This window comes from Ambystoma mexicanum, chromosome 7p (genome assembly GCF_040938575.1).
Source record: "Ambystoma mexicanum isolate Mex_15411 chromosome 7p, UKY_AmexF1_1, whole genome shotgun sequence".
Taxonomy (NCBI): domain Eukaryota; kingdom Metazoa; phylum Chordata; class Amphibia; order Caudata; family Ambystomatidae; genus Ambystoma; species Ambystoma mexicanum.
This window is the reverse complement of record NC_090939.1, coordinates 658,476,289-658,499,799: the sequence shown is the minus strand read 5'-3', so window position 1 is coordinate 658,499,799 and position 23,511 is coordinate 658,476,289. Positions and strand designations below refer to the sequence as shown.

At 51.8% G+C, this 23,511-nt stretch overlaps 1 protein-coding gene across 2 annotated transcripts in view; it reads right to left on the bottom strand.

The window, feature by feature from the left end:
• Positions 1-23,511, bottom strand: part of CNOT11 (CCR4-NOT transcription complex subunit 11) — a 535,329-nt gene that overhangs the window by 402,425 nt on the left and 109,393 nt on the right. For both annotated transcript variants that reach the window (XM_069636715.1, XM_069636716.1), the window contains exon 2: positions 21,741-21,905. In XM_069636715.1, the coding sequence (XP_069492816.1) occupies positions 21,741-21,905 (165 nt within the window). The remainder of the gene's footprint in view (positions 1-21,740; positions 21,906-23,511) is intronic.

The following is a 23,511-nucleotide window of genomic DNA, read 5'->3' as shown; positions in this document are numbered from 1 at the left end:
CTGCTTAGATTCACATGCTGTGCATAGGCAGACATCTAGTGGAAGCTGCAGAGTATTACAGTTTTTCGAAATTCGCTAAAAGGGATGTCGACAAGACGTGCCAGTAATACTATCCCTAGTGTGATTTCCACGGTACCCATGGACCTTCACACGTTGAGGTCCCTCAGATTGTTTTGTTTCTGACATGAGGTAGCATGAAGTGTAGCATGAGTACAGGTGTTTCCAAGCAGATATGTATCAGGCAAGCTCATAAAGCATCCATGCACCTTCTCTCCAAGGGGAGGAAGGGTGGGCACAAGTGAATCTAAGCAGATACAAGCATCAGAAATACAATTACGGTGAGTAATGTAGCCCTTCGGGGGCTTGGCGAATCTGCTTAGATCACTTGCTGTGCATAGATTAGTGAGCAGAGTTAGGAGAAGGTGGTGGGTTGCGAGAAGGTTCATTGGCAAACATGTTTTAGAACCACTTGTCCCACCTTGTATCTGCTTTGGAATGGGTGTCAATGCAGTAGTGCTGAGTGAAAGTGTACATTGAGCTCCATGTAGCTGCTTTGCAAATGCTGTTTAAGGGGATATTTGCAATCAAAGCCAGAGTAGCTCCTGTGCTCCTTATGGAGTGAGCTCATGGCGTGAAAGGCAGTGTTTTGTTTGACAGAGAATAGCACAGTTGTATACATCCGACTATCCATCTGGGGATTCCATTCTTGGAAATGCGGTCTCCTTCTCTGCCTGGGGCTACGGAGACATGTTTTACTTAGCGGTCTGGTCTTGTTTACATAGTAAAGGACCGCCCTTCTTGTATTTGTATTTATTGGTTTATATAGCGCTTTACACCAAAGCGCTGCGCAATTGAACAACTTGATACATGAAAAACATAAAACAATGTAACAGTAGAAGCAAATTACAGTAATGAATCAATCAACAAAACAGTAAGAAGAGCAATTAATCTGAAGGGAATAGGGAGAGTAGCGCAGTGGGACTGGGAGAGAGAGAGGGGTAGGTGGGAAGGAGAAAAGGGGAAGGAGAGTGGGGTGGGCGGGGAGTGGAGTGAGATTAACAAGGGGGAGATAAAGTAAGTGTGTGGAGGTTTACCTCAGCTGAGCTCTTGGGTCTCTGGAAAAAAGCCAGTAGCTCAAAGGACTGGTTCACATGAAATTTTGAGATGAACTTAGGAGAGGACCTAGGATGTGTACGTAAAACCAGTTTGTCTTTGTGTATGACAAAGAAAGGCTCCTGCACTGACAATGCTTGCAACTCACTAACTCTTCTTATCGAAGTAATAGCCACTAAGAGGGCAGTCTTGTAAGTCAGGCGTTTATGTCATGCCACAAGGCGGTTGGTGCTTGTGGAGCCGCTGGCGGAGCGGGAGATGATCTTCTTCCTGTCGCGCCATGACTGCCTACCCGTCACAATCTTCTATCACCGGTCTAGTTGTTGCACGTAGGCGCAGCCCAGAGTATTTATTCCACCTCTTCCGGTTACTCGGCTTGTTGCCATCGCTCCCTGTGTTTCCCGTCCAGCCCGCCGACTTGGTTTTCAGTGCATTTTCTCTTGTTCCTGCTTTGTTTCGGTTCATCTTCACTTGCTTTCCTTTATTGACCTCTCTTCCTTTCCTTTCTTCTTGCCTTACCTCTCTTCCTGTCTTTTCTCCCTGTCCTCCTTTTTTCTGCCTTCGCCCACTTTAGATTTTTCTTTCTACTTCTCGTGGGTTTTCTTTTCTCTGTTACTGCTCACACGTCTACCAGATCCCGACCTGCCTATTGGATTGTTTTATTCTGCAAGTTCTACTTGCTGGTTGCCTGCTACCCCGTGTACTGGGTCAAAGTTGCCTCTCTGACTTCACCCCTCCAGGATTTTAACCGCCATCTCTCCTTGGATTGGTTTCTCCTTGCCCTGCATTCGTCACAAGTGTGTTCCGCCTGCGCATCTCTCCAGCTGACACCAAGGTCTCTCAGGGGTTTTTTGTGCCTTTGGGCTTTTTCCCCCCTCAGTGCTCCCGGGAGAGGGGGGGGGGCCTTTGGTCACCTCATCTAGTGGCACAGTGGCTTCCTTCCGTGAGCGTCCTCATCTCCACAAAAAAAAAAAAGGAGAGTACCAGAAGAAAGGGGAGAAAGGGTTCCAGGAAGGAGGACGAAGGTGAGGAGCTAGGGGAGGGAGGAAATTCGGAGTCCACTTTTTCCGACGAGGCTATAACTGATTCAGGTGACAGTTTAAGACTTGACTTGTGCATCGGCTTGAATGGGGGCCCCATGAGCTTTGCGAGTACTACATTGAGAACTCATCCTGGTGGTGGGTTTGAAATTGGAGGGTGGGGTCTCTATACTCCCTTCATGAAAGCGTTGATGACCGGCACCTTCCACCACAATACTTTATTGTGGGTGGTGGGTTAAGCCGATAAGGCCACCAGGTGGACCTTTGTCGAGTTGAATACTAACCCAGAGTCTAGCAAGTGGAGCATATAATTTAGAATGTGGGATGGGGTACATTCTATGGGGTTTATTTAGACTGGCACCCAATTACAAATATCCACCACTTGTCGAAATAACAGTGTCTAGTGTTTGGCTTTTGTGCCTCCTTGAGGCTATCCATACACCTCTGTGGTAAGTTAAGGTGTCCGAACTATGACTTCAGGAGCCACGCTGCCAAGTTCATAGAGTGAGGTTGAGGGTGCACTGTTAATCCCCCTTGTTGAGCGAGTACATTGGCCTGGTACGGGAGTTTGATGGGATTGCACATTGGCAGTTAGCGCAGATGTGGATACCATGGCTGTCTTGCCCACGTAGGAGCAACTAGGAGAATTGTCACTTCTTCCTTGTGAATCTTGTTTACCACCTTGTTCATAAGAGGAGTCGGGGGGAATGGGGGGTGGGGAAGAGAAGAGGTAGTCTACGACCCATGTCTAGTTGCCTCTGGTAGGGGGATCTCTGCTCAGTGAGTCGGCTAGTGAGTTGCGTTCCCCCGAACATGTTGCAAGGATAGGTAGGAATATCTTCCGTTTCAGTGCCCATTTCCAAATTTGTTGAGCTAGTTTGGACAGAGAATGTGTGGACCACTCCCCCCCCCCCCGTTTGTTGATCTAAACCATTGCTGTAGTGCTGTTGGTGAGGACTTGTACAGACTGGTTTGCTAGGTATATCTCGAATGCCTGAAGGGCCTTGAATACCGCCAGTAGTTCCAGCAGATTGATGTGGTTCTGCGCTTTGGCACGAGTCCACAGACCTTGTGCTTTGTGATGAAGGTGAGGAGCCCCCTGGCAAGTGACGCGCGTCTGTCGTAACTATCGCCTGTACTTCTGGATCGTGGAAGGGTTTCCCCTTCAACAGATTTTCCCTTGTCCACCAACAAAGGTTTTGTACCAGTGTTGGTGAAACGACCACTAGATCGTCCCACTGACCGCTTGCCTCAGACCACTGTTTAGCCAACCATTCCTGCATGGGGCACAGGCTTGTGTGCGGTACCAAGTAAATGCAAGATGCCATCATGCCTAGCAAACGCATAGCTTTGCTGTACGCTTATCTAGCGGCTGGCCTGATAATGAGGTATTTGCAGTAACATATTTTGGACTCTTTCCTCTGACGGGGAAGACTAGCCCTTCCTTTGTGTCTATTATAGCTCCTAGGAACTGTTTGGTTATGCTTGGCACTAGGCATGATTTGTTTCTCATTTGTTGAGAAGCCCAATTGAATGTTTTGCCTGCAAATTTGGAGAGTCTCCCTTGTAATCAAATTAACAAGGGGGGTCCTGGGAGTCCCTCTGCCAGAGATTAGTCCTGGTTACGAGAGACTTCCCCAGAGTCTTTAGCTCACTATCTTTCACAAAGAAGAAATATCCCAAACATATCAGTCTTTGTCCTGCCCTGGGGCAGTCCAGCACCGAAATGCTAGGCAATTCTCCTCTGAACAAGAGTACCAACAGGTCTGGTTGGACCTCATCAGTAGGGTGGATCTGTGCCTCTCTAAGAATAGTGAGCAAGGGGTCCACGTCTGGATTCCCCTAGTAACAGAGTGAGACCCAAAGTTACTTAAATATGCAAATTAACAAGGGGGTCCTGGGAGTCCCCCTGTAATCAGCCAGTCGTCCAGGTAAGGGCACACTGGGATTGTCTCCCTGCGCAGATGCACTGCCACCATAGCCAGTACCTTTGTGAATACCCTTTGTGCGGAAGCTATTCCGAAGGGTTACACCTTGAATTGGAAGTACTGGTTTTCTATCTTGAACAGCAAGAATCTTTGGTGCGGTGGTAACATTGAATATGAAAATAAGGATCTTTCATATCCAATGTTGCCATGTAGTCCCCCCACTTCAGCAGGGTGAATACTTCTTGTAGCATAGTCATGCAGAACTTTTGTGGCTTGACATAGGTCTAATACTGGGCAAATTGTTAGATTTTTTTGGCACAAGGAAGCAGGTTGAATAAATACCCTGGTTTACCTGGCTCGATGGGACGACTTCTATGGCGTCCTTTTGAAGCAGTGTTGCGATTTCCTCGAGAAGGATGCGTTCTTCCTTAGAGTGTGTCTTTGGATGCAGCGGATGGTTCTGGGGTCGCTGAATTAGTTCCACACAATAACCTCCCGCCACGGTGGCTAGCACCCATTTGTCTGAGGTGATTCCCTTCCATGCTTGGCTGAAGTTTGAAATACGCCCTCTTACTGGAGAGGCATGGGAGGGCACCTGAAGCAGGTAGTTACTGTTTTGGAGGTGTGGCTCCACCTCTGGAAGTGGAGGACCTACCCCGGCCCCGAGATTGGCCCTATCCCCTTTGGTAACCTTGTGAGGCCTGGCCTCGATAGTTAGCCCAGGACGATTCCTGATTCTGACTGTAGCCTGAACCCCTCTGTGAATTTTGTCCACCAAAGCGACAAAATGTATTATTACCTCTTTGGCCTGTGGGTTGATTAGTAAGCTGGCCCAAGGACTCTAAAGGTGTCGAATTCATCCTTGGTGGAATTTTAAGGCTTCTTCAAAGGTCTTTCCGAAGAGGACATTGGGCTCAATAGGCATATTAAGAAGCATAGCTTGAGTCTCTTGCTTGAAGCCGGATTGGCGTAGCCACGCATGGTGCTCAATTGTTCCTTCTGCAATAATTCTGTATGCATTGTCAGCGGCGTCTAGATTACTCTTCAGGATGCAGCTAGAAACTGCTCTGCCTTCTGCTGCACAACCAGGGCCAATTGTTTAAGGGGTTCAGGAGCTGAGGACAATAATGCAGACACCTCATCCCACTTATGGCAGTTATAATTCACCAGAAGTGTGGTCTTGTAAGCGATTCTCGCCTGAAAGGCAGCTGAAGAGGCTACTTTCCGCCCCATAATGTATAGTTTCTTACTTTCTTAGTCCGGTGGTGCCTCCGAAGAGACTAAGGGTGTACCTGCTCTAACTGCCCACGTCTGGTTAGGGGTCTCCAAAGAAGGCTGGATCCTCCGCTGGATAGATTCCAGGATGATAATGAACTGTGTGACGGCTTTCTTATCCCCTAAAATATAACAAAGACTTTGTCTTGAGTTTCCTACGTTTTTATCTGAAAGTGCTCAACTGCCTTGATGAGCATGTCGTTTTGTAGTGGCTGGTTGTCTATTGGCGAATATGCCATTGGGGGGTCTAGGATGACGGGAGAGGCGATGTTATACATATCTTCATCGTCCTCGCCATAGTCCTGCTCTCCGCCCTCCTGAGCTGTATAAGCGTCTTGAGTGTCGGTATCTGGGTCATAAAGATCAATGAAGGGTGGGTCCTGCTGGGATGGAATAGCCAGGGTATCAAGACAAGACCTCTTAGGAGGGGGTTTAGAAGTAGGGGCATCTGCAGGGGTTTGAGAACTAGAGGCAGCTGCAGTGAGAGGGGTGGTTTGAAAGCTTTGGAAGGAACAAGTTACTTACCTGTAACGGTTGTTCTCCAGCATGGGTCTGGCATGGATTCACATGCTCATGAATATTCCCCGTCGTCAGGCTGGGAATCCTCGGTAAAGAAAAAATCAGTATCAGTTTCGTTTCTGATCTGTCTTTTCTAGTAGTAACCAATCACTGATCTCTGCGTCATACTGACCACAGCCAATGACTGCCCTCTACCTAAGTCCCACCTCTGGCAGCCATCTTCAGATTTGGTAGCACGTGAAGAGGCATTATGACCAAGTAAAGAGCCGCAGAGGGGTAGGCGGGAGGGTTCGCATGTGAATCCATGCCAGACCCATGCTGGAGAACAACAGTTACAGATACGTAACTTGTTCCTTCTCCAGCATGGAGTCTGGCATGGATTCACATGCTCATGAATATAAGAATAAATAGCAGTACACACATGCACAACCACGGGAGGTGGCAAAAGGCTCAACATTAAGCAATACCAAAAACTCAACATTAAGCATCCCTAACCTCCTCACCAGGCTCACCTTAAGCAAACAGGTTGCGCAGCACTGCTTGGCCGACCCTGGACCCCTCCCTGGAATCCCGATCGACGCAGTAGAATCTCGTGAAGGTGTGCGTCGACCTCCACGTAGCAGCCCTGCAGATGTCCAGCAGGGGCACACCAGATAAGAACGCCGTAGTAGCAGCAATCGCTCTGGTCGATTGGGCTCTCGGACGGCCTGGCAGCGGTCGGTTAGCCAACCGGTGACAGTGCATGATGCAGCCGGAGAGCCATCTGGAAATAGAAGACTTCGAGAGAGCCTTCCCTTGATTCACAGGTCCAAAGTTCACGAACAGCTGTGATGTCCTCCAGAAACTCTTTGTGCGGTCCACGTAGAACTTCAGCGCTCTAGCCACATCCAGGTAGTGCAAAGTCCTCTCGGCCGGCGACGAAGGAGACGGGAAGAAAACAGGTAACACCAAGGGCTCGTTAAGATGGAAGTCCGACGGCACCTTGGGCATAAAGGAGGGGTGCGTCCTAAGCACCACCCTCGAGGCAAGGAAAGTCAAGTACGGTGCTTTGCAGGATAGGGCCTGGATCTCTCCCACTCGTCGTGCAGAGGTAATGGCCACCAGGAACGCAGTCTTCCACGACACAAACTTCATAGGTGCGGAGTGCATCGGCTCGAATGGGGGCCCCCATGAGCCTGGTCAGCACCACGTTAAGTTCCCACGCCGGGGCCGGGGCCTTCACCGGCAGGAACGACCGGAACAGTCCTTTCATAAACTCTTACCAGTCGATGGGACCACAGGGACGTCCGTCCTGTGGTTCTGGTATATCTGGAGATCGCCGCCAGATGGATCTTAATGGAGCCATGGGCTAGCCCAGCCTTTGCCAGCGATAGCAGGTACGGCAGCACTTGAGGGGCCGTAATCCGTAGGGGGTTGATCTTCTGTGCTCGGCACCAGATAGAGAACCTCTTCCACTTATGACCTTAGCATTTGAGAGTCGAGGACGCCCTGGCCTTTGCAAGAACCTCTCTGCAATCGGCCGGTATATCGTAGCCTCCAAACTCTAGCGCTGCAGGAGTCAGGCCTGCAGGTTCAGCGACGCCGGGTCGTGGTGGAAGATGGCGCCTCCTTCTCTGGAGAGAAGGTCCGCGTCCGCCGACAGCTTGATGGGAGGGGACGTTGACAAGTCCAGAAGGTCCGGGAACCAGATCTGCCTCGGCCACGCCGGTGCGACGAGGATCATCCTGCACCGGGACCTCTTGAGCTGGCTGATGAGTCGAAGCAGCAACGGCAGGAACGTATACAGGTATAGGCCGTCCCAGGGGAACGAGAACGCATCGCCCATGCTTCTCGGCTGGGGAAACCTGCTGGCGAACCTCTTGCACTTCGAGTTCGTCGCTGTTGCGAACAGGTCGATTTGAGGTTTGCCCCATCGTCGGAAGAGTAGATCCACCTGATCCTGGCGCAGTTCCCACTCGTGACACGCGCGCAGCTCCCTGCTCAGCGAGTCGGCGATGGTGTTGCTTTCTCCTGCCAGGTGGAAGGGAACCAGGAACATCCCCTGGGCGACCGCCCAGTGCCACAGATCCTGTGCCTCCTTGGATAGGGCTGGGGATCTGGTGCCTCCCTGCTTCCGTATGTAAAACATTGTCGTGGTGCTGTCCGTGAAGATCCGCACCACCTTGCCCTTGAGCGACGGGAGGAACGATTTGAGAGCCCAGAACACGGCTCGGAGTTCCAGGACGTTGATGTGCAGGAGCCTCTCCTCCGGGAGCCAGAGGCCTCTTGCGTGGAGACCTCCGGTGTGAGCGCCCCAACCTTCCAGGGAGGCGTCCGTTGTCACCGTCTCCTGGTACGCCGGCGTCTGAAAATCCTTGCCCGCCGTGAGGTGTGCTCGAACGCCCCATCACTGAATCACCCGCCGGAACACCTCGTTGAGGGGGACCCTGTCTTTGAAGGTGCCCGTCGCCTGTATCCAACGGGTGTCTAGAAATTCTTGAAGAGGGCGCATCTGTAGCCTGCCGAGGCGCACCAGGTAGATGTAAGAGGACATCATCCCCAGGAGGGACTTGATGGACCTCACCCTGGCCACGTCCGTGGCTAGCAGGCGCTGCACTTTGCCTAGAATGGTCTTCGTCCGTTCTTCCGACGGGGCCGCCAGGCGCCTCACTGTATCGAGCTTCGCTCCCAGAAACAGGGCCACCTGCGACGGCACCAGGTGGGACTTCGGGTAGTTTATGGCGAATCCCAGGTTTGTGAGTAGCTGGACGGTCCTCGCAGTGTGTTCGACGGCGAGTTGTCTCGTCCTTGAGCGGATGAGCCAGTCGTCCAGGTAGGGGTAGACGTGAATCCCCTGTAGGCGCAGCCGCGCCGCCACTGGTGCTAGGCACTTGGTAAAGACCCTGGGGGCCGACTTCAATCCGAACGGCAGTGCTTTGAATTGGTAGTGGCGTCCCTGGACAACGAACCTGAGGAACTTTCAGTGACTTTTGAGGATGGGAACGTGGAAGTATGCATCCTCCAGGTCCAACGACGATAGAAAGTCGCCTTCCTCCAGCTGTCCCAGTACGTGCTGGAGGGTGACCATCCTCAACTTTTGTGATCTGATGTATTTGTTCAAACGACGAAGGTCCAGGATGGGGCGCCAGCCGCCCGTCTTCTTCCTGACGAGGAAGTACCTTGAGTACACCCCGGAGCCTCTTCGGGACAAGCTCGATGGCGCCTTTCCTGAGCATCGCTCGTACTTCCAACAGCAGTTGCGGGACGTGCTTTTCCTTCCTGGCCACAGGTGGAACGTGAGGGCACTTCTTCAGGAATTCGATAGAGTGTCCTCTTGCCAGGGTATCCAGCACCCAACGGTCGGTGGAGATGGACTTCCACACGCCGACGAAATTCGTCAGCCGGCCCTCCCACCGGGGTGCTTCGGTGGGGGCCCGAGACCACAGCCGGTTCAGTCCTGCTTGGAGGTGGTGGCCTTGCCGCCCTGGCCACCTTGCCGACGGCGGCGAGGCACTCCCTGCTTGCCGCGACCCCTGTAGGCCTCCTGAGACGAGGAGTGTGCCGCCTGGCGGTAGGACGACGAGCCACCGCTGGATCCCTTGGAGGCACCCTGTCTGCCTCCGGCGCTCCGAAAGGGCCGTCGTTGCTGAAGGGCTCCTAGGGCACGGGCCGTCTCCGTGTCCGTTTTTATGGCTTGGAGGGATTCGTCCACCGCCTTCCCGAACAAGTTGCTGCCGTCGAACGGCATGTCCAACACCCTGGTCTGGACGTCCTGACGGAAGTCAGTCGCCCGGAGCCAACCCCGTTGTCGTAGGCAAACACCGTTGCCCAGCTGGCGGAACCCGGTATCGGCAATATCGGTTGCCACTGTTATGGCGTGGTCCGACGCCACCTCGCCCTCTTGCAGTATTTCCAGAGCCTCGGACCTCTTGTCGTCCGGCAGGAAGTCCAATATGGGGGCCAGCTTAAACCAGAGCTCCCTGTCGTAACGGGCCACGATCGCCAAGGCGTTGGCCGCTTTGATCGTCGTCGCCGCCGACGAAATGACCCGCCGCCCCATGGCGTCCAACTTCTTTCCCTCGCCGTCCGGCGGGGAATTCGACGTCGAGGCTCCTGACCCCGCCGCTTTCTTCTTCGCCGCCGCCGAGACGACTGAGTCTGGCGTTGGCTGGGCCCTGAGGCACAGGGGAGCGGTTTCGGGGACCCAATACTTCTTCTCGTACCGGTCCCGTTTGGCTGGTGCCGTGGAGGGGTTCTTGAGAACCAACAGGCCCCTCCTCCCAGATGTCATCGATTAGGGGCACCTCGATGACCGTCTTCCTCTTGGCCTCCCGGCGCTGATAGAGGAAACCTTCCTTTTTCTGCTCCTCCGGGCAGAGCTGGAACAATTCGGACGCCCTGGCGATCATGGCGTGGAATGAGCCAATCTCGTCGGGCAGCGAGGCCCGTGCAACGGGAGACGGGAGACCCATTCTGTCGTCGTCGCCCTCAGAACCCGTTGTCGAGCCCAACGCACAGTCATCTCCCGACTCGTGGGAGGATGAGGAGGGAACTGTAGGCCTTACGGGTGCGAGCGGAGGAGAGGGTTGGGTCCTCAGTCGTTTGTTCTGAGGCCTTCCCGACGGGCCAGGTTGCGGGTCCTCCGGCCTGGGCCGTGGGAATCTTGTCCATCTCAGAGCACAAGGACTGGATGGCAGACAAAATGGCCGCCAAGCCATCCTGAGGCCTAGGATCCGGCTGCGCCGGAAGAGAAGGCCACTCTTCCTCACCATCGTCGTCTTCCTCGGTTATCTCCCGAGGATCTTCCTGACGGGATATAACCTTCTCGAATTGGACTTCGAGGTTCCTCACGGCCTCGGTCAGTTCCTCCTCCGAGGCTGACTCTGAGCTTGAGGAGGGCACCGTGCCCCCCCTCACTTCTTCCATCATGGCGGCCACGACGATGGGCTGAAAAGAGGATTCCCTCCTTGGCGGCAGGGAAACTCTAGTCCCGGAGGCAGTCTCCGCTGGCGGTGTCTCTGCCGGCTTGGCCAGAGTCGCCGCGATAGCCTCGATAGAGGCCTTTGCCTGCTGGGTAGGGGCCTTGACCACCTTAGGTGCGTCCCGGGCCCTCTCCTTCGGGGGAGGGGTGACGCCTCGCTCCCCCTCTTCCGAGATCGGACGGGCCTCTGCCGAAGCTGTCCCGGGGTCTCGGACTTCCTCTTCCCCGAACCGGAGCGTTGGCTCGTGGTTGACGGTGCCGGGGAAGGTGCGCCCTGCCTGGCGACCGAAGAGCCTGACCTTTCGGCGCTCCCGGAGCCAGCGGACTCGCGGCGCTTGGCCTGGTGTTGGGCCCCCGTCGCCGGGGCGCCCGCACAGGACTTAGAAGCCCGCTCTGAACCTTTCTTCTTCTTCTCACCCGTCAAGCCCTTCTCCAACCAGCTTGCGAGACGGGATCGACGGTCCCTCATGGTCCGCTCCGACAAGTTCTTGCAGAACTGGCAGTCCTTCTCTACATGAGTCTTGTCCCCATGAAGACAGTAGAGGCATCGCGAATGTTCGTCTTCCTTAAACACATTCTGCAGCCCGCATCCAGGGCCGCTGCGAAACAGCTTGGGACCGGGTGACGAACTCTCATCCTGGGCCATCTCGAAGTAGGCCGCGAATCTTCTGGAATCCTCCAAGAAGTTGATTCAACGAAATCTTCACCCTTGAGGGGCGTAGGAAAATCCCGCAACGGGTAGCCATGGGGCCTAGTGGAAAAGCCTGACATTGTGGTGTGACTGGCACCCGAGGTGAGGGCTTTCCCTTGTTTTGTAGTGCTGCTGATAAGGATACCTCTTCCTGGGGATGTGAATCCTTTTCCCTGTGTGGATGGGAATCCCTCTCCCTGGGTAATGTAGGGGACCTTTCCTTATGAGGGGTCTTAGAAGAGTGCTCCTTGGACTCCTTCCCCTTCAGTAGGCTCTAAGGGACGGGTTATTCTAGACTTGTTTCGGGCTTTTTGCCGTCTTCGACAAGGCATGTCGAACTTCGGTGCGGAGTGACTTGACGTCTCGTCTGCCGACGTGCGACGTTTGGGAGCGGATTTAGGCACAACGTCTTTGCGGTCTTTCGACAGTCGGGGTCCGTCATGCAGCGATCGGGATCTGGAGTGCCTAGAGGACAGGGATTCTGTGGACCTCTCCCTAGACGTGTGTGGCCTCTTGGTCGACAAACGCGTCAAGTCACGGTCCTTGGCTGTGCGTTTAGTGGTCGGGCATTGTAAGCGCTGACGCCACCGGGGGTCGCCTCGTAACAGAACCGCCGGCTTGTCTGTTGGGGTCGGGGGCTTGCGCTTGGTAAACCAGCGTCTCCCCGTCACCTTCAGAAAATGCAGCGTTGCTGCCATCGCTGTATGTAGCCTCCATGTCCATGGCAGCCTCGACATGCATGGCGTGGTGGGCCCAGCGCTTAGTTTTATGGTCCTTTAACGTCTTAGGTTTAAAGAGCCCGCAGGCTCGACAGTTCCCCTCAACATTATCTCGTGCGAGGCAAAGATTGCACACCAGGGGCTTGTCGACATGGGGATTTTTTTGTTGCAACTTGGGCAGAACCTGAAGGGGGTGCTATCCATAATTATTATTATTATTTTTTTTTTAACAGGCCTTGATTAGTTCACATCAAAGCATAGGATCAACATATTTGAAATAAAAGGAGACCTCTTCAACAACACATCAGGTTAGCATTCTGCACAAGAGCATTCGGGTGACCATTGTCGGCCCACCTGGGAGTGCGTATTTCTACACTGGGGAGCCGTGAGGGCTGCACCCGCCTTGGTTCCCCCCCCCCCAAGCCCTCACAGACTACTCCCCTCAATCTAGGTAAGCCGAGAGGGGCTCCCAAATGTTCTTTGGTTGGTTCTGGGGCCCACATAGGACGGCATAGTCTCTGTCCGTGTTGCTCATGCAGATTAGGTTCTTTAGCCACATGGACACTCCTGGCAGGGAGGCCTTCGTCCATTTAATTAATATACACCGTATAGTTACAATCATGCAAGGCTCCAGGAGTTTACAATTGCGCTTCTGCACCCCCAGGGACCACCCAAACATCCCACACGCCAGCGTACACTGGACTTTGTGACCAAGCATTTCAGACATTATCTGCATTGCATTTCCCCAGAAGGGCCTTAACTTCACACAATCCCACAACATGTGTTTCAACTTCACGGGCTTCACGTGACATCTGGGGCACCAGGTCAGTTTGGAGGCATCGAATTTATGTAACCGCGCAGGGGTCATGTATGCCCTGTGGAGCGTTTTAAGTTGTATTAATTGCAGCCCGGAGCCAAGTGCCCCAGCGTGGGCGACTCCACACAGCATCCTCCATTGTTTGTCGCTGAAAGGATCCCCAAGGTCCTCCTCCCACCCACTCTTCTATTTGGGGGCCTCGCAGTGCGTATCCACCTGAATGATTTTATATATGGAGGACAGCACCCCTCTGCAACCCTGAGAGTTTTTAATGTAATGAAGCAGTGGCGTGGTGTGCGGCATGCTGGGGAAATCAGGGGACCAATCCTTGAACGCTGCTTTCATCCCCAATACTGGAGTCTGCGCTGGAGATCCCTCCCCATCTTGTCAATAAAAGTGTCTTGTGTCACAAATACTCCAGCTGGGTACAGGTCCTCCATCCGCTCTATCCCAGCCCCTCTCTGCCCCCGAACTAGGGACGTGTCACATGTTGGCTTCAGAGCTTCTATATGCCACAAGTAGATCCCTGGGTCAAGCGGGTGCCCCACCCCAAGTCTTTTCAAGGCCCTTCTCCATGCACCTACCATGCAGGCCACTGGGTCAATCCGACACCTATCTGCCACCTCACCTGAGATTAGCACCCCCTGTAGGGAGTGCGGTCTCACCAATCTCCGCTCTATCCGCACATGCAGCACACACCTCACACTCGGCATCCTGTATTGGGTAAAAGATAGCTGAGCCGCTAAAAATATGCCTCGATGTCTGGCGCACAGATGCCCCCCTCCTGCCAGGATTGGGCCAACCTCTCCCAGCCTATGCGTGGGGTTTTAGGGTGCCACGCCAGTTTGATCAGTTGTGTGCGGACCTTGTGGAAGAATCCCACCCCCGGCCACACCGGTATGTTTTAAACATATAGAGAAGCTTTGGTACAACTACCATTTTGGCCAGGGCTATTCTGCTCATGAGAGTAAGCGGGAACCTGCACCATTTGTCTACGTTTTTGAATAGCGCCTGCGAGTATTCCATGTGATTATCCCCGAGTAGGGAGGAGGCGTCCCTGCTGACCCCGATTCGAGGATAGGTGACGACCGGCTTCCCACCCGAACCTTTCGATATTGGGCCGGCATGTAGTAGCTGCATTGAGGGGGAATAACGCGGATTTATCGTGATTCAATCTGAGTCCGGAGGCCACTCCAAATTCCGCTATTATCTGCGTCAAGGGGGCCAGATTAACCTCAGTGTTTTTAAGATACAAAATGGTATCAGCATATAAAGAGATAAGTTTGATCGACCCCACCAGCGGTATGCCTCTATGTACATGGAATTTCCGCAGCCTGCTGCCAAGACCTCAATTGCAATGGGAAAGGTTAGAGAGGAGATGGGGACACCCCTGTCTGGTTCCCCTCCCTAGTTTGAATGGGTCTGAATGCACGCTCTCTATGCAGATTGAGGCGTACGAGTTTGCATACAAGAGCCTCACCGCCCTGAGGAAAGGCACCGGAGCCCCCACCAGAGACAGAACTTCCAACAAGTAGTACCATTCCACTGAATCAAATGCTTTTTCAATGTTAATGTTAAAGGACATTTGTACCGCGCACTATCCCCACCGGAGTGGTCCCCTGGCGCTCTGGCGGTTCTGAAAAGGAGGGGAGGATGAGTTAGTGGGACGAAGCAGGAAAAGTGCAAGAGAGCATGATGTGCTGTTGGCAGCCTCAGCCCGGTGGGTCCGTTGGCTGGGCCTGGGGTGTTTGCGGCCGGTAGACGTTGTGTACTGTTGTGCACGACTATGTGTGTTTTTGTTTTGTTGTTGCAGTGTAGTGAGGTTTGTGCGGTTTGTTGTGCTGTAGGTTAGGTTGCGTTTGGTTTGGAGTTTGAGAGGTGTATGCAGAAACGGAAATTGTTAGTAGGGTTGGTTAGTTTGCGTTTCTATCCCGAGTTGAGGCGCTCGGTTTGCGAGGTCTCCCCTAATGCAGCTCTGTCCAGATCTGGGTTTGACTGGCATATAAGGTTCCTTACTCTTCAGGCCCCCAACTCTAACATGCTCTCTCAGTGCTCCCCTTATTCTCCTTTAATACTCCTGTGGCAAGTGCATCAATGCGGTAACTAAGGGCAGGCGAGGTGTTGGTGGGAATGTCTCGATGGGTCTATCTAGGCAAGAAACCCAAAGAGCCTTCTCAAGTTCAGAGCGGTCGACCTCCCCGGAATAAACCCCGATTGGTCTCTGTGCACAATCTGCGCGACATACAGAAGTAGGCGGTCTGCTAAGATTTTGGAGAAGATTTTCATATCTAGATTGAGCAGAGATATCGGGCAATAGGACCCGCAGTCTAGTGGGTCCTTGCCTGGCTTAAGTATTAAGGTCACGACTGCTTCCCTCATGGTGGGTGGGAGCTGCCCCACCGCCAAGCCCTTGTTCCAAGCTTCCAACATATGACATGCCACCTCCGGGCCCCAATCTTGACTAAAATTCGTCCGTTATGCCATTGGTGCCCGGGACCTTGGACAACGCGAGATCCTGCTCTGCCCTCAATATGTCCTCCACCGTGAGGGGGGCCGCCACTGCAGTATCTGCGCTGAGTCTGGGGAGAGGCAACCTCCTCAATATATTCGGTAAGCCATGCTTTTGATAGGGTGCCACGCGAGGAGTACAGGGCTTCGTAGAACCCACGGAAGACCTCATCAATCTCGCGGGGCTGCACCCCACTCCCCAACCCTGTTGCCCTCACCGCTTTGATTTCCCCCCCCTGACTTTGGTCTTGTCTCACCAGGGTCCCCAAGTGTCTGCCCGGTCTTCCCTTCTCCCCGTACCTCTGCGCCATCACTGGATGAGCAAAGTACTTCACCTCCTGTTCGGCTAGTTCATGAATCGATCTAGTCCCCCTTTAATTTAGCAAGCGCTCTCACCGTTCTCAGCCTCCTCAACCCAACATTTTATCTCTAGCTCTGCCTCGGTTAATTTCCTGCGGATCAGCTTGAGTACCCCCAGTTCCGTTGACAGACACTCTCCCCGTAGCACCACCTTGAAGGCTTTTCACAGCATTGCCTTCCCCGCCACCGTGCCCTGGTTCTCCTTAAAGTAGTTTTGGATTAAACTGTGTATATCGCTCTTGAAAGCTACATCTAGCAGCGCTGCTGGTTTAAACCTCCAGCGGAGGCGAGGCAGCGCCTCTGCCAGGTGCAGGGACCACAGAACTGGTGCATGAGCCGAGTGTCCTAGGGAGTACTGTGCAGTCACCGGTGCATTATAGCAGGCGCAGACATGCCAAAATATAGTCTGGCCTTGACGAAGTGTTATGAGCCGTAGTATGATGTGTATAGCCCTCAACCCACGGATGCATCAGTCTCCAGATGTCATGCAGTTCAAGAATATCCATAGTATTCAGCACTACCTCTGCTGCCTTAGACTTTCTTCTCTCCCCACCCGTTCTATCAATGCAAGGGTCCAGTGCCATGTTCAGGTCTGCCGCCCACAGTAAGTTGGTATGCATGTAGTTAAGGCTGAGCCCAAGCAGCTGGTTGAAAAACTCAGGGTCATCTATATTTGGTCCATATAAGTAGACCAGGGTTAATAAAGTGTTTCCAATTGAACCAGACATTATAACATACCTCCCCCTCACCTCCCGCATCTACCACAGTATAGCTGACTCGGAACCCAATGACCTGTGAATCAATGTCATCACACCTGCAGAGAATGCTGAATAAGTCATGTAGAACTTACTGTTCCCCCAATTTCTGGCCACTCCCACATTCCCATTACCCTTAAGGTGGGTCTCTTGAAGCATAACAGTCTTTGCCCCATGCCTCTTACAATATTGCATTACTTTTTTTAGCCTTTCTTGGGTCATTCAGCCCCCTCACATTCCATCCGATTGCCTTGTATGCCATTTCTGGGGTTCGGATGTCATAAAGAGGCTAGGTTTCTCAGTTTGTCCCTGACCTCTGCTGATGAGCTCATGATCCGGCTAAGACGATGTGAACCATTTTGCATTAACCCAACTCTGCCATAGTGGCTACGTGTACTCCCAACTACCCCCCCTCCCCTGTAAATCCCCTGAACACCCCCCAACCCACACTGCCCTCCCCCAAATTGCAGTGTCACCCTCCCTTCCCTGATAACACCACAACATTGGCAGCAGCATGAGCAACCGCCCGGAGGTGCCGGTTGCTGCCATCCAAATGACCCCTCTGTCCTCCACTGACTGGAGAAGGGGGGGGTAGCTGATCTTTCCTCTTATTCGTCTGCCGCGACTCGTTATATGTCCAACGCTGGTGTTGTCTATTCCCTTTGAGCCAGTGCATCCGATAGGTCAGTCTGCAACTGTTCCTAGCAATCGGACCGGCGCCTCTTCACAACTGGCCTCCAGTGATGAGATCCCGGTCAGCATCAGGACGGCTGTGCAGTAGGTCATTTCGGGAGCGATTCTATGAACTCGTGTACAGCTGCCGGGGGTCGTAAAGAAGTGTGCTCTTCCATTGTGCTGCACTCTTAGCTTGGAAGGATATTGCATCGAATATTGGCGTGACCGGTCTCAAAGTGCCCTTTTTGCTGCAGCAAAGGACATTCGGGCCTTCTGGACGGCGGGAGTGAAGTCCCGGTAGAAGGACACCCTGCCGTATTCAAAAGGTAAGGTCCCCAAGCTCCCTCGCCCTCCTCAGGATGGCGTGGTCCCAATAATTGAGTAACTTCGCAATCACCGGTCTGGGGTTCTGGCCTCGGGACCACCTGCAAGATCCTGTGTACCCTCTACTAAAAACTGGGCTGAAATGGTTGGGCCCTGCAGCATCTCCTTGATAAACGTTTCCATAAAAAACTCCATGTTCTGCTGCGGGACTCTGGGATACCCACCACCCTAATGTTATTTCTGCGCAACCTCGCCTCCAAGTCCTCATTCTTATCCGTTATTGCCTTTACCTCTCTCCGTAAATCTTGGACCGCCTGCAGAGTTTCCTGGCTGGTGTCTTCAAAGGAGCTGAGCCTGGTCTCCACCTCCGAGATTCTGCTGCTCTCCTTGTCAATTCTCTCCTGCATCTTGTCCACTTTATGGGTCAGGCCATCTAACTTGGTGTTGGTGCTTCCCTGACGGCATCCCTGCTCGGGCCTGCTGCTGCCTCCCCTGGCGATGGTTTGGGGCTGAAAGGGTGCCGACTGGGTATCGCTGTGTAAATGGGAGGCGGGTCTGCCTCTTGTTGCCCATTGACATGTACGGTCTGTATTAGAGCTGCATCGTCTGTGCACCCCCGTTCACATACTGCCACAGTCCTTGGTAGTAGCCAAGAGTCGGGGGAGAGGGGGAGAATAGGCCCTCTGTTGGCTGAAACACAGAGTGGCCCCCACTATGTGTGTGGGTCCCGGGGGGCCACTCTCACCTCTCTCCAGGGGCGCTATGTGCCCCATGGGAATCACAGGACTCTACTTCCAGCCCCCTGCGCTGTAGGATCACACCCCCTCGCTGCCGCCTCTGCCATTTCCCCTTTGCGGCACAGAGACCTCCTCCTCAAGCCCAGGGCTCCCTGTGCTCGCCCTGGTCACAGGAGAGCCGTTGGGGCACTGACCGCCTCCCACGCAGCTATCTCCTGCTGCTCTCTCATGGCGCTCCGGTGCCCTTGATGTGTTGTCTAGCTGGGCTGCTGTGTTTGCCCATCTCACAGGGGCCTCCCGCCCAGTCTTCCCAGCAAGTCCCCTTTTTACATAATGAACTGCCGGGGGCTGCTATCATAAGCTCCACCGGGGGGGGGGGGGGGGGGGTGATCAATCACTTGTGGAGCGGGACCTCCCTCAGCTGTCAGCCGCCGGGCTCCCCCACCGCGGCAAGAGCTGCACGGTGCTCCACCTCGCCACCGACGCCTAGGATGCCTAGGATGCCGAATGGCCCCGGGTGCTCTTGTGTCGGAGCCGGGTAAGCCCGGACCATTTCCACTCCCTGCATTCTCACCACTTACTTGCGTGGCTCACCGGGGTCCACCAGCAGTGTGCCGTCTGCCGAATTCTGTCCCCACTCCCCGAGTCCGTTGGTGCCGGCTGCTTGCTTCAGCTGCCGATGCCGCTGTCTCGCAGCCCTCACCCCCACGGGGCCTGGATCGGGACTCCTCTCTACACTCCCGCTCACCCAGGCACCCGGCAAGGTCACCCGCACCACGTGTCTCCGCCTCCAGTCGGCACCGGGCCCCTCCATGAGGCGCGGACCAGGTTGCACTCCTCGCCGGTGCAGGTCTGTCTGTGAGGCTCTAGTGCCCCAGAACTCAGGCTTCTGGTTCTTCCTCCTGCCCGCCGGTCAATGCTGGTGCCGAAACTGGTAACTGGCACGATGGGAGCAGATTAATCCTCCCCTCCAGTCAGAGTTCCACAGGAGCTCACACGAAACCGGCCATCTTGGTGTTATGCTCTCTAGCGCCCCCTCGCCCCCAGGTTCGATCCCTAATTAAATGAAATGGCAGCTAGGCGAAGATAGTGTGTGAAAAGGGGTAAATACATTCTCAAATGCCCTCCCCCCCTCTCTCCCTACTCTGTGTGCCGAAGCAGCCCTCCAAGGCCGAAAAGGCTCCGTCGACTGGAGTCTTATTCAACAGTCGTTTTCTTCACCACTGTCGGAGAGGTTATCGATAGTCCTTCACCTCCCACTATCGCAAACATTCAGAAGTTACTTCTTTCCACCCCCACTTCTCTTCACAAAGGGCACAGCGGTTCCATTGTCAATGAACCGTTACCGTTAATTACCGGCTCAACGTTTCAGTCTCTAAAGAGCGAAATGCTGTAGGACGAATGCCTCTTCACAAGCTAAAACTGAAAGTAGGTGCTGTAATTATGCTATTATGCAATCTTATGCCATCACAGGGACTTTGCAATGGAACAAGACTGACAATTACGCATCTACAAAGACATCATAGAGGCCTGTGTGATCGATTGAACTTCGATATGTTCTCATACCGCGCATACCTCTCATTCCATCTAAGTTATGCCTTTTCAATGACCATTAATAAGTCACATCACAGGAACCTACGCCCCCATTCGGGAAACGATCAGTGGTGATTCCGATATTTAATGATAATGATGTGTGATTTATATAGCGCCTTAATCCAAAGCGTTTTACAGAGCACATATTTACATACAATATTACCCAACCGAAATTGGTACTCATTTATCGACCTCGGAAGGATGAAAGGCCGAGTTGGCCTTGCCAGGATTCGAACCTGCGACCTGCAGATCGCGCTCAGATCGCAGCAGCGAGCGCTCAACCCGCTGAGCTTCTAACCGGCAGAAGGGGGACTGAAGTGATCGTGTAAATTTCTGACCGATATGGACCTTTAAGATACGCTAGAACGGCATATGTTATGCCGGGAAACGCTGGTTTCCTAAAATGCAGCAGCCCATCTTCATGGCAATGCTACAGCAATTCAGGCAAGAATCTACTGATCTGAAGGACATACTGGGTCTTCCGTAGATAAACACTCAGGGGCTGGCATGAGCCAGCCCACCAATCAGACAAAAGGCAGACATACCAAGCTAACCCAGTTTAAACAATTTTAAAGGCTGTCGGGTTTGGCCCCGGACTGGGTCGACATCAGCAAGACAGCCACTTTAGGTATACCTTGTGGTTCATATAGACAAAGTGATGGCCCAAATCAAATGGCATGTGGTGGGGAGTAGACTATAAATATATTACTTTAGTGCCCTAATGTTTACCATACTGGTGCATTGGGTTACTAATGTGCTCTCAAAAAAAGAAAATTACTGCACACCTGGTGAAGTCGTAACTAATGCACAACTGCCACCAACCTACTACCAAACAACCTGGTAGGGTGGTAGATGCACCAGCGGTGCAAAATTGCAGTGCTTCAAATGCACCTTTGCCTGGGTAGCAATACGCGGAGCAAGGGCAGACCATCATAAAAAGGTTTCTAGTGGCAGGAGGATTGCAGAATCCCTCTGCACAAAAATAAAGTCAAGAAGCAAGGGAAGCAAGAAAATGTTCAGGGGGACCCACTTTGTGGGTTTAGAAAATCCCCAAAATTTAATTCTGTCCCAACACTAAGGAACCATGCATTTTCACCATGGAATGCATGGTGTAAGCCAAGTGCACCATATCGCAAGTACCCCCACTTAGCACTTTCTCTTGCCCGCTAAATAGGTGATGGGGAAGACGTAACTTCCACTCTACTGTGGCTTGGTCCAACTTTCATAGCCATCAACTGTTTCCTATCCTTCCCGCCAAACCAACTAAGCAACTACAACTGTCAGAACAAGGTCTGCAAAGGTAAAAAGGTGGACAAGCAAAGAATGGTTACTGGAAGATGGACCAAACGAGGAAAAATAAACAAAACGGAGATTAAGTTAGATGGGAACAAAGGATGCAGGAATAAATGGAAAATAAAATTAGGACGTGTAGAAAAGTGAAATCGTGAAACATTTAGGAGGATAAGAAGAAAAGGGAAAGAACGAAGGAAAATCCATGCTGCTAGACAAACAAGGAGCAACAAAATAAAAAGGGGAAAAAAGTAAACCCTTTGCAACTCTGCATTACAAAGTGAAATCACACAATTAAACCTCCACATCTGCAAATTCCTCAACTAATTCTCACTGACTGCATACTTCAAAGCATGTACTTAAAAATCCAGACTTCCGTTGAATGCAAGGGAAGAGCTACAGCTAGATAAAGCAAAGTTGACAAGAACTTCCTTACCTGCAAGGGCGAGTTGAAGTCCACTAATGTCCACGGATTGGGGCATGTTTGGGACTTCCATTACAGCAATCTGACGAGGGGTCTTTTTAAATAGTTCCCTTGGTGGTGCCAACATCAGCTGAGACAGGAAAAACCTTTCAGGTGGTGTTATCGGAGGCAAAAATCCTGAGCAAAGATTAAGAATGAAATTTAGGTTTCAATGCCACTTAGTGTGTGTGTGTACAATTGCAGTGGTTTAACTTTATTTTATTGGCTGGCACACTAATTCCAAACAAAAGTGTTTAAAACCAGAAAATGCATATCACGACCTTGTATTAGAATAATAGCACTTAAAGAATAAAACCAAAACTCAAGGATGTTACTTCTCACAGTAAAATTATTTGGGACGCACACAGATTAAAATTAAGAAACTATAGAGCTCGTTCAGTATGGACCATACTTCCAACCTAGTTTTCTGGTATATGCAGTTTGTAACAATACTTTCTTTAGCTGATAACATTACTATTGGAGGACGCGATGTAAGAGTTAAATTGTTTTGTGATGGTGGATGGCCCATATTTAAGTATGCGATTTTTGCCGAAGATGTGCGCTCTGTAGCACCAACATCCTGTAGATTTTAGGAGTTTTAGAACTAATGGGAAAAAACAAGCCGCAACAACACTGAGTCCTTGGGTATTTTGCAGAAGGAGACTAATAATTTGGTAAGAATTCCACCCAAATTGTAAAGCAGGCAATCAAAGACAACACGTCCTAATAAAAAAATAAAAAATCCCGGCATGTACACCATGTATCCGAACCTTTCAATGTATATGTAAACATGTTTGTTGGTCAGAGAGCAACCATTCGAAAAATGATCCTATGTTGTACATACCTGAAGAACAAAGTAATGTTTCCCCAGCAGCCACATTTGCTTGCATCATGGCCTACTCAAGTCTCTAGACCCAATCTATCACACCACTGTAGGCAGCACCATCAAGAGCTACACTAAATGTCTTTAAAAATATACAGAACAGGCAGGGTGGTCACCGATTAAAAAAAATGTTTTTAAAAAACGAGGGACAATCATTTTAAGGTGCCTACAAACGTTATTATTTCCCAGCAATTCCCCATCTTGCTAACACGGCAGTTAAGGAGATACACACATTTTTAAATAAATTCCGTCCGTCCAGAGATCTTATGTGATTACATGCACTGACCCAGGATCACCAGAAAAACAGTTTTGGCGCTGGGTGCTCTCATAAAGGTATGTTTTATAACAGAACGTATTCCCCCCAACTTCAGTAATCATCTGTCTATTGTTTGAAACGTGTTGGTCCTTAAATGCACCAGTGTTTCTTATTGGTGACAATTTCAACACTACAATCCGAGTGCAGATGGCATGCCCCAAATGCTACATTTGGATTACAATGAGAGTGAAGATGTAACACAAAGTACTACACTGAGGAATTTCCCCACACGAAAATTAGATTTAAAAAAGTAACAGTTACACGATTTAGAGCCAAGTAGTCAAAGAATAATAGACCAATGACACACAATACAGCAAATTTCACCTAGATCTGAAGGGAAAAGGTTCCAAAATAGATCATTTTTTGAAACAGACTCACTAGATATTGTAATCCGCAGAAAGGGAGTAGTTTCTTACCTGCAACTCCATTTCTCCAGCGTTGGTATCTTTCATGGATTCACATGCTGGGAATATTCCCCGTCGTCAGGCTGAGAACCTCGGTCACTTTAACCTAGCGTTTTCCTATGGAAAACTTTGACACTTTAG